Raw genomic sequence first — 16,947 nt, forward strand, 5'->3', positions numbered from 1 at the left:
AATTCTGATGTTGATTTCTAACTTCATCCCATTGTGGTCAGAGAAGATGCTTTGGATGATACCTATCCTTTAGGACAGTGGTCGGCAAACTGACCCCTTGAGTGTGGTCTTCCACAAAATACCACATGCGAGCGCGCACGTACAGTGCGATTGAAACTTCGTGGCTACACTTAAGGGGCCAAAGAGCCGCATGTGGCTCTCAAGCCGCAGTTTGCCGACCACTGCCCTAGAGCAACCTCTAGGCAAGAGCTTAAAACCCACGTGCCGCTCAGGGGCTCCAGTGGAGGGATTAACAGTGCTGATTACCCGTCTCCCCTTCGGGCCAGTGGTGAGGCATCTAGGCACCAAATAATTGCCTTCAATGATTAACACCACGTTATTTTTAAATACTCCTCTTTTTCTATTTCATCGCTGTGGGATTTGAGGCAGTTTTTAAAGTTTAACAAATGTTTTTCAACTGGTGAGTGGATAAACCAGCTCTGGAGCCAATGGATACTACTCAGCACTATGAAAGCATGGACTACAGATTAACATAACAACGTGGATGCGTCTCAAAGGCATGATGCTAAATGAAATGAGCCAGACTCAAAAGACGAGATACTGAATGGTTTCCTTTATATGACGTCCTGGAAAAGGCAAAGCTGTACAGATATAAAACAGGAGCGATTTCCAAGGGCTAGGTGGAGAAGTTAATGATAAAGGAACACAAGGGAATTTGGCAAAGTGATAGAACTGTGCTAGACTTTGATTTGTTAAAAGTGGTAAAGTTGCATTTTCCAAGGGCTAATTTCCCAGTAGGGGGCATGTATGTATTTCTATCTCTCTATCCCTCTTCCTTCTGCTCTCTCTAAAATCAATTTCAAAATATTTTTAAAAATAAAAGGGTGGATTTTATTATTTATGAATTACACCTCAATAAACCTGAGCTTTAAGAAAAACAGGTTTTGTCCCTCAGATTCGTCCTCCGGAAGGCTGGGTCTACATGGCCACATGTGAGCACTGTCATTCAGGTTTGTCTCCCTGTGGCCAGTCCTCTGCTTTCCTAATCCAACAGCCCAACAATCAGTTATGGTCCAGTACAGGGAACAGAAACCACTTCAGGTATTTCTATCCGAAAGGGACTTGATATGGGAATTAGGTGCTTACAGAATCACTAACAGATCTGGAGGAGGAGAAGTCCCCCTTAGACTCTTTGATTCAAGGACACACCTTTGTAGGAACCATGAGCCAAATGTCAGGAAGCAGCTGCCACTACAGCAGCTTCCCCTGCCAATGCAGGTGGGACCAAGATCCTAGTGAGTCTAGCCACTGCCACGGGCTCTAAACACATCTCCACGACCTTGCCTGCCAGTGTCACTAGCAGAAGAACTGGGTGGGTTTTCATCTTAGGCTTCCTAACCTCACACAGATGCTCTTACGAAACCTGCCATGCATTTAGTAACCCAGCTGTAAGCCAGTTTGAGGCCTGAAGGTGTTAGGTTTCCAATTAGGAGGGTGGAATGAGGTTCCAGTACTAGAAGAGACCCCATCCTCAGTGTCTCCACAACCACAGGCCTTCCTGTCCTTAAACAAGGTGTTCTTCAACAAAGAAAGCGAACAAAAACCTTTTTTTCTGTCTAAACAAATTTCAAACGGTGTCAAAAGAGTTGAAAAATTTTCTACTAAGATTCTGACTCATTTCATTATGGAAGAATATTGCATTTTCACATGGAGTTAGCTCTAGCCCCAGCAGAATGAAATTTTAAGATCATGCATTTGATAACAGAGCCAACCACAGTTCTAACTCATGCATTAAATACACACTGGTCTTTGAGTTTTATTCTGCTGGGAAGTAAAAACAGACTAATCTTGAAAATGCAGTAATTTTCCAGACACCTGTAAGTTATTTTATGGTAACCCAGACACAGAAGAGGGGAGTGCGACACACATAATTTAAATATGTGTGTATGTGTGTGTATATATATATATATTTGGTCTTTGTTTGCTTTCCTGGCAGAGAGCTCCAAAAACCAATGGAATTTCCTAAAAGATGAGAGAGATAAAGGTATCTTTTGTTATGTTCTTGAGGTAACTTTTGGAAAGCCCCTGGGTGACCTAAGGATGAAAACGGCTGACTTCCAGAGAAGGGAGAAAGGCTGGAGATTGAGCTCAGACACTAACGGCCAATAATTTAATCAACCATCTTTAAGCAAAGAACAGGAGCTTCTGGATTGTGAACACATGGAATCCTTGGTGAGTGGTGCAAGTGGAGGGCAGGGAAGCCCCACACCCTTCCCCCAAACCTTGCCCTATGCATCTCTTCCATCATTTCCTGAATTATATCCTTTCTTTTTTAAAAAATATCTTTATTGATTTCAGAGAGGAAGGGAAAGGGAGAGAGAGCTAGCAACATCAATGATGAGAGAGAATCACTGATTGGCTGCCGCCTGCACACCCCCTACGAGGGATTGAGCCTGCAACACAGGCATGTGCCCTTGACCCGAATCGAACGTGTGACTCTTCAGTCCGCAGGCTGGTGCTCTATCCATTGAGCCAAACCGGCTAGGGCTATCTTTCCTTAATAAACCAGTAAATGCTTCTCTGAGTTCTATGATCCAATCCAGCAAATTAATCAAACTGGAGGAGGGGGTCATGGGAACCTCTGATCTATAGTTGGCTGGTCAGAAGCACAGGTGACACTGAAGTTATGATTGGCATCTGAAGTATGTGTGTGGGAGGGGCAGCCTTGTAGGACTGAGCCCTTACACTTTGTGGGATCTGACACTGTCTCCAGAGAGGACACCCAGTCTGTGTCCAATGAGAACTGGATTGAGTTTATTGCTTGGTGGTACACATACACACCGGGAAGATATCTCTTAACCTCTAATTATTATTCCTAATGACCTACCATGACCAAAACAATAAACAAAAAAAGAGTAATTACCATAATAACCACAATCTTAGTTTCCCAGTGATCACTCACATAGTAACTATATTCTCGATGCCAAAAGGGTTAAGGAACCTTCTCACAAAGATGTTTTAGCCTTTAGCAATTTCACTTACCTCTTGGGTTATTTCTCCAAATTGCACAAAAGGGAGGCAACAGAAATACTTTTCTTTTTCTGACAGGAAAACTATTGGGTGGATATTACCAGCTTCTTTAACTCTTAAAAAAATATATAACAAAGCACAATCCCCTAAAATAAAAATATCATCCAGGCAGCACTAGCTGTTTAGGTTGTGAGAATCATCTCCCAGAATTGTCACTGGAAAAAATGAGGGCAGTCTGCAAAAGAACTCTAATTCTCTCTCCTCAGAAAACCATCAAAACCCCATTCCACACCATCAAATCCTAACAGACAATATCTTATTTTGCTTTCACAACAGAAGTAAGGGCAAAAATGGCAACCAGAAATTAATGCTTGGCCCTAACTTAAGGGGAAAATGCTCTCCCTAGTTCTTGTTCAGGGTATTTTTTTTTTAGTTGATGTTGGGAGCTAGTTACTTCTCGTGGACAATTAATTATACACTATCTCCTGCCAAAGGTACCGAACAGTGGGCCATAATTTTATGTAAAAAGAACAGACCTGGCCTCTCATGCTTCAGGGTTAGAGGAGGAACCATCAGGGAAAAGAAACACTAAGGAGGAGTCACAAAATAAGAAGACCCCCCAGTAGGAATAAGTAAGCTTAGTAGGTTTTGCCTGAGAATGCTGCGAGAGGGAGGATCTAAAAAAGTATTGCTTGCCTGGCCCACGTGGCTCAATGATTGAGCATCTACCTAACATCCAGGACAGTGGTCAGCAAACTCATTAGTCAACAGAGCCAAATATCAACAGTACAACGATTGAAATTTCTTTTGAGAGCCATATTTTTTAAACTTAAACTATGTAGGTAGGTACATTGTTATTAACTTAATTAGGGTACTCCTAAGGCTTAGGAAGAGCCACACTCAAGGGGCCAAAGAGCCACATGTGGCTCGCGAGCTGCAGTCTGTCGACTACTGACCAAGAGATCACACTTCAATTTCTGGTCAGGGCACATGCCCGGGTTGCGGGCTCAATCCCCAGTACGGGGCATGCAGGAGGCAGCCAATCAATGATTCTTTCTCATCATTGAAATTTCTAGCTCTCTCTCCATCTCCTTTCCTCTCTTAACAATAAAAAAATAAATACATAAAAATGATTACTTAAGATCTAATAATTTACTTCTCTATAAATTTCTATCTAGAGCAAGAGTTTACATATGTTTATTATGGTGTGAATCCCCAAAGGTTCTTTTCCAAGAAAATAAAGGGAATTGTATTTTTTAAACTCTTTAGCAGCAAAGCACCCAATCCTCAAAGGCCACCCCACCCAAGTATCTCCAAAGAGCAATACAACAGTGGGGCTCCTAAAAGTTACTCAGTTGCCAACTTACCTTCCAGTTTGCCTACACATCAGTAAGTGTTTTCAACCTGAAACTCATTATCCAGGTAGAGGTCAATGCCTTTCAATATCCCACAATCCCTATCTATTTCTTACCCTGCAAAGGCACCACATCGACAGCGATGAAATATCTGTAGGCAGGTTGATCCCGCCTCCATAAGAGCTAAGCTACCAAGACACTGTCGGAATACAATCATGTGAAGCTTGGCGAACCATTTCAATTGATCACCAAGGCCATTTGATTGAAGAAACTGCCTTGGGCCTTTCAACCTTACAAAACAGTGAGGGTTCTAGAATTTTCAGACTAAAGCGATTTCAATTAAAATGAAGAATAACCTTTAACACCTGGTGAAAGTGGGTCTTGGCCAAGGTCACGTGGGTCATGTCAACAGGACACGAGCATCCAAAGAGAAAGGAAAAAAGCAAAATTTCCCCCCGATACAAAGTGAAACTGGCAAAAGGAACCACGGCACCTGGCTTCCAGCTGCCACACGAGGAGAGCCGTGTGGGCGGATGACCGGGCCCATGATGCCTGTCAGAGCCTCGCTGGTCGTTCAGATCTGCAGGGGCTGCTCCTCCTGACCAGGCAGGGCAGGGTCCCCCGCAGCCTGGACCTGGGCTGCAGTGCCACGCCGGGAAGGAGGCTTGGCCGCTGCCCCATGGACCCTGGCCTGGGTCTGTAGCATGCGGGAGTCGAGCATGTGAGGCAGGATCTTCAGCACGAGCCACACAAAGAAGCCATTATCCGGGGGAGTGACAGAATATATTGTAACTGCTCCCATCATGTCACCAGGCATCACTTTAATGGGCGTGTGAGAAGTTCTCCCACTTGAAGTTAAAATGACTCCCGTTTCAGTGAAAAGGGGAGATGCCTCATTGGTAGGCTCACTATTCACCCACGGCAGCTGCCAGACACGAGAACAGACAGGCCAGGCGTGCGTGCACAGAGCTGGTTTTTGTCTCTCCAGGCAACATTTCGCTTTATAATTTGTCTCCTCTTAAAACGGAGAGATGAGCAAGTTACAAATATAATTACTATATTTCTGAACAAGCGATCACACAGGCCACGGAGTGCTGAGAGAGGGCGGCTCGCTTACCTCTGGCTGTAAGGCTTGTTCATCTTCAGCAGTGTTGGGTACAATTGCCCAGGTTATGTTGGCACTGGCGGATGGCAAAGAGCCAAATGTCCCATTTTTCAGCTGCTCTGTGGAATGTGACTTGGGCCCGGGCCATCCCAGGATGTTTTCTGAAATAAAGACCTAGATTGATGCCAAGTATTTTCCAAATTAAACATTTACAGCTCAAGAAATATTTCTACCTGGTTGTACACAGAGACTGACTTGAAATGGGCCCACGCCTGAATGGCCTGTGGTGGATTTAAGTGAAGCTTGTTTTGAATGAGTACCAAGCGTAGGTTCAGATTGTCTACGGATAAGCTTGCTTCTGTATAATGACATTCTCAGAATCACCACAGGCTGTTTCTCTCCCCAGCCTTGAACACAAACAACTGACATTTTACCAAAGTTATGTTTTCTTTTCTTTTTTTTTAAACCTTGCCCAAGGATATGTTTATTGATTTTAGAGAGAGAGGAAAGGAATGGGGGAGAGAGAGAAACATCAATGTGAGAGAGAAACATCGATCATTTGCCTCCCGTGTGTGCCCCAACCAGGGATCAAAGCCACAACTTAAGTATGTTGCCCTGTCTGGGAATCGAACCTGCCACCTCTTAGTGTACAGGATGATGCTCCAACCACTGAACACCCAGCCAAGGCAGAAGCCATATTTTCTTAAAGGCGTTTCTCTTCTTTATGTAACAACAACTAAACAATTTTAATGTTTACAATCAAAAATCAAAAATCAAATTTTATCAAAATTGGGCTGCTCAAAATGTGGTGTGAATGTCACTTGATATGATGGCCACAGCTTAGATGCAGTCGTTCCAGTCTGTCAGAAAATGCAATATAAGCATCAATCTGGTAAACAGAGAACATTTTCTAACCCTCTCCCAATCCTTGACAAAACAGGCTTTCTAACTCGAACGTCTTTTTAAGAGTCACGTGTTATTACAGAACATTTGTACATGCTTACAATTGGGGACAGGCGTAACCAGAGGTGGTTTTGTTTTCTTTTGTTTGTTTTTTACCCCTTTAATAGCAATTCTGCTATTAGAATGAGAGTAGGTCTCAAACTCAGCTGGCCTACCCTCCGAAGATTCCGTTTTCAGAGTAAATGTAGGGGTAAGTGAGGAAGAAAACTGTTGGCTGAAGCGGAGACCGCCTCGTGTGGACAAGAACTCAACCTTTCAGCATCGTAGATGTTCTATCCATAAAGCAATCAGATGCCTCAACCTTTTCATTAGAGTGACTCAAAGGAAAATCTACAAATATCCCAAACTTTTAATACCAGGAGGGGGTCCGGCTGATGAAAACACAGTAGCAGAGGCCATTGTAAGGGCTGCACACGTGCTGATGCCTGTATCTGAGTGTGTTCAAGATCATCCAAGCCAACATGTTCTTATGCAGAAATCTTGCCTTCATGTCAAGCATTGTATCATATAAGTCCGCTGCTTAAAAAGCCGCAAGTGGCTTCGCACTGCAACTGAAACACAATATAAACCGCCTGCCTTGCAAGGCTGCCCAGCCTCATTTCATTCCCTCCGTGTTGATCGCTATCCTCAAGCCACGCTGATAATTTTTCCACTCCTCAGTGAGCCAAGTTCATTCTAGTCGAGAGCCTTTGTGTGTGCTGTTCCTTCTGCTCGGAGTGCCAACCCTCCAGGCCTACGTGCGGGAGAGAGGTGTCCTGCATAAATCCAGGGGTTGCCTAAATGTCATCTGCTCAGCGAAGCCCCCTGTGACCTTTCTGGCCACAGCAGCACTTAAAGGCACTCCCTGTCACATCAGTGAGTTTACTGTTTTCAAAGCACTTAGCACCATCTGAACTCACCCTGCTCTTTTATTTAACTAGCGTTGTTCTCTCCTCCCTGGAAGGTCAGTTCCTTGAAGGCAGGGACGTATTGCCCTTGGTTTATGGCTGTGGCCCTAGAACAGGGGTAGGGACCATATAAGGCCCTGGAAATCATTTGGTCTGGCCTGCGAAAGCATTAGGGGTGAGTTCCTAGAACCTACAATATGATCTAGCAAAGGGTGTGTAACTAATAAATATAGGGTGCCCCCCCAAAATGTATACACACAGTTTGCATAATTATAAAGGTAGGGTTTATTAAAATACATTTCATTTTCAAAACTGAGTTACCAGCTGTTAAAGTGTGCATACATTTTTTGGGACACCCTGTATGTGCAGAGTGAGTGAATATTAAGATTGTCAGAGGTAATAAATTCCAAAAAAAGAAAAAAAGATGTGTTTTACAACCTCCTAAAAGTTAAAAATAAATAAGAAATGGCAATAAGAAAGACAAAGTAGAATGGTGGTTGCAAGGGGCTGAGAATGAGGGGGAATGGAAAGTCATAATTTAATGGATATAGAGTTTCATTTTGCAAGATGGAGAGTTCTGGCGATTGCTCACACAACTATATGAATGTTTTAAACACTACTGAGCTAGGTACTTAAAAATGGTGAAGATAGGAAAATTTTTGATATGTGTGTTTTGCCACAATTTTTTAAAGGCAAAAGGCAGTCCTTGATGTAATTTAAAATAGGTGAAAACTCACAATACTGCAGTCAACTGCTGCAGGATGACCTAAGACCAGACTTGGGTGCAAGACAGAATTTGCCATAAGAAAGGTGAAAAGACGCTTCCTAGCAGTCCTGCTGACCAATTCCTGCCCAGAGTCCTGGAGTTGCATTCAGATCATCAATACGGAGGTGCCACTTTTTTGACGTTTTATTGTATTACACAAGTAGTGCATATCCTCTAGATCAGTGGTTCTCAACCTTCCTAATGCTGCGACCCTTTAATACAGTACCTCATGTTGTGGTGACCCCCAACCTTAAATTATTTTCGTTGCTGCTTCATAACTGTAATTTTGCTACTGTTATGAATTGTAATGTAAATATCTGATACACAGGATGTATTTTCATTGTTACAAATTGAACATAATTAAAGCATAGTGATTAATCACAAAAACAATATGTAATTATACATATGTTTTTTGATGGTCTTAGGTGACCCCTGTAAAAGGGTCATTCGCCCCCCAAAGGGGTCGCAACCTACATGTTGAGAACCGCTGCTCTAGATTAATTAGGAAAGCTTAAAAAGCATGGGGGAAAGAATGAGATCTGCTTGTCTAGACAGACAGGAGAATGTTCCCTCCATTACCGCCACCCCTCAATTTTGTCCCTCCCTCCCCTTCATCCCACCATCATCAGAGATAATAACCAGGAGACAGCAGAGCAAGAAATAGAGGCAGTGATACCCTGCATCCTGGGACAGACAAAGGCCAGGACAGGAGGATGAAGGTAGAATGCATGTTGGGGAATGTAGTTCTTTTATATACTCTGTGGATTCAGAGTATCAAGGAACCAGCGAGTGAGGACCGGAGAGAAGCCCTTCTCAGACCATTACAGCTCCTCTGATAAATGAGCACTGGGTGGGGAGTCTAGATAGACTGGTGTCATATGAGGATGAAGGAGGAAAACTCTAACAACGAATGAAAAGGACTGTGAAGAGTAACAGTATCCTCAGAGGGCTGCCAGGAAGAATCTCTCTCTGAAATTTCTAACAGGTGTCAGAGAAGACATCAGGAAAAGTGTATCCACAGCATAAGACAGGATGAAATTGCCTCTATGAATCAAGAATAGGAAGTAAGAAGAAAGCTGGCTGAGGTGGAAAAGGAGATGAATGCACTGTGGAATTATTACGAGGAAATGAAATTAATATAATTAAAAGGAACCCTGAAACTAGAAAAAAGTCGACTTGATGCTGTAGAAAGTGAAATAAGGCAGTTCTACTGGTGTGCCGTTGCAAAGGGCATAAAGACAGCAATCAGACCGGGGACAACAGAGATCCAAGAGACCCTGAAGGGTAGACATCAGATGGATGGAGCAGAAACAATAAGCAATGAGAGGAATTGGGAAATGGAGCCTGAGCCGGAGAGAGAGCTGTGGGTGCTGCTGAAACAGTCCACCGCATTCCAGCCAGAGCTTGGCAATACTTTCTTAGGCTTTTAGGGACTGAAATTTCAAACACATGCAAAAACCGACAGAGAGAATAGTTTAATGAATGCCTAGCTCATGAAGCTTGGCCACATTTTTAAATAACAAAAATCAAGAGAAAAAAAATTTTCAATCATTTAGGCAGAAAAATTAGACTTGTCTTAAAGGGGAGAAAAAAAAATCAAACTAGTCTTGAATTTTGCTACAACACTAAATGCCAGAAAATGAATAGATGAAGAGAAAACTGCGAGTAAATCTACAGATTGGGGGTGGGGTGAAGGGCTTGGGGGGATAATGCTCTTCCTCGGCCAAATGATCTTCCCTCTGCTAAAAAAAGAGTCTACATTTCCTGAGCTCTCGCTAGGTGCCAAGAGCTTTATAACTTACATGTGTTAACTCATCTAATTCTAAGGCAACCCATAAGGCAGGTCCTACTATTATGCCCAAAAGACAGGTAAGAAGCAGAGGCAGAGAGCCAGGTAAGTGGTAGAAGAGCCCAGTTAAGATCAGAGCCCAGACCCTTAAACTCTACACTTTATGCCTTTTTAGCAGCACTGAAGAGGCTGAGAAAACATTCACCATTCTGGTGGGTAAGACACTCCTGGAGGGCATATACCAATACAGAACGACAAGTGGCAGAATTAGGAACTCCAGGCTGGAGAAGTCACATATAAAAGGACTAGTGGTGAGCAATGAACCCAGTTAAACAGAGCTGAGCAGGGCTGGGCCTAGGCTAAAGTAAAGACACACTCCCATCAGATGTAACATGTAAAGAGCCCCCAAGACACTCAGTAATCAGATCAATGATATTTTCACATAATATTTTTAAAATAAAAATTAATGTCCCCCCAAATAGTACAGGACTTTATCTCACTTGCCTCACCCTAATCCTCACCCTGTTGAATCCTGTTATGTAAAATTTTAATATTCTCATTCCCTCTCCCCCCCCCACCGCCTCCCTGTCTCAAGAATTAATAAAAGGCCACACTCCCAAATAGCACAGCCTTTTCCAGTTCTGATGCAGCCCTGCGTGCCTTTCTGCATAGAATCGGAGGCTTGCATCTCAGCTGGGAAGAGAGATGGCCGCTTGCCCTACATTCATCAATCATTTGCCTCCATCAAGCTGCTGAAATAGATTTAGAAATCACCAGGAGCACAAGAAAGCCACATAACATAAGCCTTGACCAAAAAGCCGGGCAGCTTTATTCATTTTAATTGCAAGCCTCTCCACAAACAGAAGTTCAATGAGGCATTTCAGCTCACTGTGTCTTAGAGACAACATCAGAGACAGGTCTAGGAGCCCCACACGCGTAGGTGGGAGGCAGATGAATACGAACGTATTTTTGGATTTCAGTCCAGGTGCTCGGTGTGCTTGAAATGAAATGAGCATCAGGAAGCAACGTTTGCAGACCAAGGCTCCAAAGACTACGCATTTCCCAGAAGATCCAATGAAATGCTACAGGAGATGAAATACTACAAGACCACAAATTAATTTTTGATTTGGAGAAGGGACAGAAGAAACAGTGCAGAGGTCAGAAGGCGGAAAGACTTGAAGCGAGAACGAAGCGCTTGGCTATTCGATATGGGGGGGGGGGGGGGGGGGGGGGGGGGGGCTGGGCCTCCCTGCCCACGGGATATGTAAAGGAAACCCTGGCAGAGTTGAGCTTTAATGAGATTTTGATTTCCATCAGCCCAGCCTAGCCCAGCCCGGCACGCCTTACATAGAACCATTATGTTTTTATCAGTGGGAGTCGGGCTGCTAGAGCTGTTATCCACCCCAAGAACCCTGAGATTCCAAACACATGTATTTTGTGATGACACCCCCAGGGTTATCATAATCTCTTCTTCCAAGAGTCTGAGATTCTGGAATTCAGTTTTAACTGCAGGCAACTATGATGTTTTGGATGCAGGGAGTTAATTCATTTGTTTCCCCTCAATGTGTGGCACAGATTTTAAAATTTTATTTATTGATTTTATTGTTTTGATTTTTTTAGAGAGGGAAAGGGAGAGAGGGAGGGAGGGAGGGAGGGAGGGAGGGAAACATCGATGTGAAAGAGAAGCATCGATCAGTTGCCTCTCACACATGCCCCGACCGGGGATCGAAACCACAACCTGGGCATGTGTTCTGACCAGGAATCGGACCCACCACCTTTTGGTGTACGGGATGACGCTCCAACCGACTGAGCCACACGGGCCAGGACAGTGTGGCACAGATTTAAAAGACACGTGCAGAATGCTTTAAACCTTAAGGGGCTGTGTTAGATGGAACCGAATTAAAAGAGTTAAGAAAACAAACACAATAACCACTGTGATGCCATGCTCCCTGTGTTCCCCAATCTCCATCCAAGTTCCTCAACAACAATGGCTAAAAGGAAGGGAGGCTGGACCAAGGGGGCAGGGAAGAATTGTGACCTCAAAGGTGGCATAATTGCTCCTTCTCTCAAACAGTTTCCATTTCAACCAAGGCATATCTGAAATTCCACCCTGAGCTTTGTCCCTCCAGGTCCTTAAAAACACGAAATACCCAATGAAAACCAGAGTTCAAAAAAAAAAAAAAAAAAGATAGACATGAGCTAGAAACCATCCCTGAGGAATGAAGTAAGGGATGAAGTTTAGGAAGAAAAGGTTCAAGCTCACATTTCCAGTGAAAGACTCCTGGAAGGCGCCTCCTGGGCTGCAGAGGCTAAAGTCAAGCTACAGGGTGAGAGGGACGGTAGGGACCTGGACGCTCCAGTCTCACTCTGAACTTGTGCCCAAGCCCCCGCCCGTCTCTCACCTCTTAGTGGGGGGACCTTGGACAAGTAATTTCACTGCATCTCATCCATAGGATGGGCATAATAGTATCCACTCTGTGAAGATTTCAGAAAATATGTGGCAAAGGCCAAACACTGGTGGAATCAAAGCTCAGTAAATGATAGTGGGTGCAACAGAAAGAAACCCAAATGACCCAAACACCGTCTATTCTGGAAAACCAACATCCCTTTTAATCTTAGTAAAACGGAGAGCCAAAGGGACTTGAGAAAAGTATGAAATATGGACCATCATCATAGCACAGCTTTACTTTTCATCTCTCAACTGGCCTCGTTTCCGCATTAAGGAAGTTAATCCCAGTCAACAAAGCTCAGTGAAGCTTCTGTGAGTCTCTTAATCCTAATGCTTTACTAGTATAAGTTAAACACGGCATGGTCAACCTCAAGCTAGTTTCACCTTTATCTTTGAACTTAATCTTCACCAATATATTTATATCTGCTTATGGCTAAACCCTCCTCCAATAAGGACTGAGGCATCTTAAGGGAGTGGATTATTGTCTCTGGCTTCTAGATAAAGAACTAGAAATGCTTCTGGTACGTATTTCAGAGAAATTCTCACACAGGTCCATAAGGGGACATGCAGGAGGATGCTCAGTGCAGCGAGGTGAGCAGTGCTGAGAGCAGGAAGCCATGTGCCTGTCCATCATCAGAAAGTTTTGGGTAAAACGTGGTGGACAGACACCGTAGACATCGTTAGAAATAATGGACCGGAACACACCATAGGCCTCATTGGAAATAATGGACCAGATGCTGCCTAATGATGGATTTTAAACACATGACACTAAGTGCAACATCACAAGTGGAATGAGATTTAGAATGTGACGCCAGCAAGTCTAAAAGGAGTTCTTGTAAACATGTTAGTTAGATGTTTCATAGGAGGTTATAATTCTAATTGGTAAGAGAACAGAATGTCCCATACTGGGTAGGGAAGGGGGGGGGAGGGGTAAACAGAGAAACACTTGGATAAAAAGATGGATGGTGGATAAGAGACGAGTATAAAGGAGGAAGGCAATGGGGTGCGCGCCCACACACACTCTCTCGATAGGACTCATTTGCAAGCACAGAACTGCCCGCTGGGAGGTCTCACCTGAGGCCACTGGCTTGTGGCTGGACTGGCCCACCTGGTGCACACTCTGCTGCAGCAAGTTGAAGCACTCCCCGAGGCAGCTGAGGGTGGCAGCAGAGGTAGCTTTCAGGAGCAGAAGATCCTGGTCCAAGGCAGTGAGGGGGCCGGAACCCGGCAGAGACTCGATGGCGTGCACAAGGTTCTTCTGCTGGCCTTCCACCTGGTTCATCATCTACAAAATGGGAAGATAGCAAGGAGGGGAGAGTTAGAGCTTAAACCACAGGACCGGAGAAAAGTCGGAGGAAAGTGGAGAGAGAAACCATTATCACCCAGATGACCGCTGTCAGGGTCAGTTCAGATGGTGCTCAGTACATGAGTCCTTTTTTAAAAAAATAGATTTTTATTGATTTCAGAGAGGAAGAGGGAGAGAGAGAGAGAAACATCAATGATGAGAGAAAACCATGGATTGGCTGCCTCCTGCATGCCCCACACTGGTGATCGAGCCTGCAACCTGGGCATGTGCCCTGACTGGGAATCAAACCGTGACCTCCCGGTTCATAGTTCGACGCTCAACCACTGAGCCACGACGGCTGGGCAGTACACGAGTCCTTTGACAATGTAGGCCCAGGTGAAAACTGTCTATTGAAAAACACACATCTTCAGGTCTGATCACAAGAGCATTTTAGAACTTCGGAGCTGAAAGGGACCATTAGGGCTACCAGTCAATAATAAATCCATTACAGGTAGAAGTCCCTGTGACCATCTTGGAGGTTCTTTCACTATGGAAGGCTGAGAGAGTGGAAGAACTGGGCTTTGCCTAGAGCAAGGTCAATACCTTGCTTTTCCTCCAGCTCTTATTACTAACTCCATGGCACTCTCTTTGGAGTTCAAGAAACAGAAGTGAAATCGAGGGCTGGCGATTTGTATGAGTGAGATCAGAGGAAAGCCAGCACTGAACCGTGCCAGCCCCCAAAATGCCAAAGAGGATGTGACTTTCTTAACATCACGCAAGATGCCATGAGGAAGGAATACCCAGGGATTCCAGAGCCAACCCTATTACACGGCTGAAGCTAAGAACCCCTAAATAACCATCTTTTCTGGCCTGGCTTCAATTCCTAAGCTACTGGTCTAATTGTATCTTCAACTGACAAATCAAGGTGAAGAACTCAAGAACTAGAAAAGGACTTTACTGGTTATCTTGTGAAGTTCATCTCCCTCCTCCTGTCTTACAACTTATCTCACTAAACAAGATGGTGTACAGAAATTACACATTAACAGTCATTCTGAAAAGCTAGGAGCTACACCAACCTGCCCAAGACCCAGGGCTGGTCAGCATCAGCGGCAGGGACCAACTCCTGACCCCACTCCACTGTTCTTTAAGCTTCCCCCACAAAAACCATCCTCAATCTGAGCCAAATCTCCTGCTTTGTCACTGTCATCCCCACAGGATGCTGGTCACCATCCTGATGTCACCAGCTGGGGAGAAGCAACCATTCTGTCTGGACCACTGGACTTGGACACAAAATGCATTCCATGCTGAACCTTATTTTTCTATTTCCTTTTGAAAACAAAGACTTGCGGTTTTCTAGCAGTCTGTGTGCTTGTCTGCTTAAAAAAAGGAAAAGTTCATCCACTGCAATCCTACTTCCCAAAATAGGTGCCATTTTCAAAGATATTTTTTAAAAAATCAATGCTGAACATATTGCTCAGACAATGTTTGCCACAATCTCCCCTTAATGTGGCATCCACCCTTTGGGCAGGCATATTATTTTTTGCAGATTGCAGAGGTTACACCTAGCTATTCGGGCTCCTGAAACAGTACCTGAGGCATAACAGGGGCTCAATAAGTAGTCACTTCTCCTTCAGGTCTTTGCTTTAAAGCCACCTTCTGAAGAAAGCTTCTGGAACCACATAATTTAAAATTGCACCTCCAGTCCAACCCTTGGCACGCCTATCCTCCTTACCAACTAATTTTTCTCCATAGACTTACCCCTTCCAACCCAACTTGTAATTTCTTCCTTATGTTCATTTGTGCTAGGGTGAAAGCAGAGATTATATCTGTGCTCTTCACTAATATCTTCCAAGTTCAGTAAATATCTGTTGGATGAATGGATGCATGCGTGCATGATTCCCCAGTCTCACTCTTCTGTCACTCAAATGCAAGAGACCTTTCAAAGATGCATTTATGACACCTTTAAGTCTACAGAAGTCATTATGCTCGATTGGCATTATATGGCTAAGACTTAGCAAAGAATAATACCACCATTATCCATTTAGGTTTGCCAAGAAACACTACCAACTGGTTTAATTTCACTCAAAAAAAAAATGAAATGTTTAAGTATTCTTTGACAGCCAGCTATATGTAGAGATACTAACAGCGAGGGAGAAGTTGACTTCAAGCTATTTGTTGTAATCAGCATTTCTGTAAATTCCTACCCTAAAATCTTGTCTTAGAAAAACAATGTGTTGAAAGGAAAGAAGAAAATGGAATGAGGAAATGTACAATACATATGTTCTTGACTATTATGCATGATGAAATAATGCATAAGAGGAAAAGGTAAGTAAAATTAAGCCATCACCTCTATGGGATATACATGTTTTTAATCATCGAAAAGAACTAACTTTATTCCAATGCTATTGAATAGGATAAATACTTGTTACTTCACACACATTAAATATTATGTAAATCTCAGCTAATAAAAACACAAAACTGACTTACAGAATCGTCTAGTCTACTACAACAGAGGCACATGCCCAGAGATGGAACCCACATATCTGCTCTCTGAAAAGTATTCAAACAGTATTTATTGAGAGCCTACTGCCAGTGCCAGCAACAGGACTGCCCTGCTAGAGGGGAATTTGAACCAGCAGTGGGTACATTTGACATTACAATGTCTGAGAACTACTGGCACTCAGAGGGCAGGGGGTCAGGAGTGCTAAATACCCCACAAGTCAGGGCACAGTCCCATACAAGAACTTTCCTGCTCAAAATGCCCAGAGTGCCCCCTGGAGTTATCCTGTGCTAGAGACATGTAAGAACCAGGCACTGGCCCAACCAGCATGGCTCAGTGGTTGAGCATCAACCTATGAACCAGAAGGTCATGGTTCTATTCCCTGGTCAGGGCACATGCCCGGATTGTGAGCTCAATCCCCAGTGGAGGGTGGTGTTGGTGGCATGCAGGAGGCAGCTAATCAATGATTCTCTTTCATCATTGATGTTTCTATCTCTCCCTCCCTCTTCCTTCCTCTCTGGTATATACACAGCATGGTCTGATTACTATAACCACCTGACGTTTGTAGGCAAATTAGCTATAATTTTGCGCTGAAGTTGCTAGAGGGCCAGACCATTATAAATAGGGAAGCAGGTTGTTTACCACAACAGTAGAAGTGATTTTTTTCTGAAGGTATGGGTAAACAACGCGATTTAACAGCCTTTTTGAACGTGGGATATAATATATATATACACACATATATACATACATACACACACACACACACACACACATATATATATACACATACTACACACACACACACACAGTTGCCAGAT

At 43.8% G+C, this 16,947-nt stretch overlaps 1 protein-coding gene across 1 annotated transcript in view; it reads right to left on the reverse strand.

The window, feature by feature from the left end:
• Positions 1-16,947, reverse strand: part of OSBPL10 (oxysterol binding protein like 10) — a 138,078-nt gene that overhangs the window by 43,507 nt on the left and 77,624 nt on the right. Inside the window, exons 4-5 of the mRNA XM_015561258.1 lie at positions 13,419-13,629; positions 5,503-5,651 (exon numbers count right to left, since the gene is read on the reverse strand). Coding sequence (XP_015416744.1) covers positions 5,503-5,651; positions 13,419-13,629 — 360 coding nt within the window. The remainder of the gene's footprint in view (positions 1-5,502; positions 5,652-13,418; positions 13,630-16,947) is intronic.

The sequence above is a fragment of the Myotis davidii genome, unplaced genomic scaffold (assembly GCF_000327345.1).
Source record: "Myotis davidii unplaced genomic scaffold, ASM32734v1 scaffold395, whole genome shotgun sequence".
NCBI lineage: Eukaryota > Metazoa > Chordata > Mammalia > Chiroptera > Vespertilionidae > Myotis > Myotis davidii.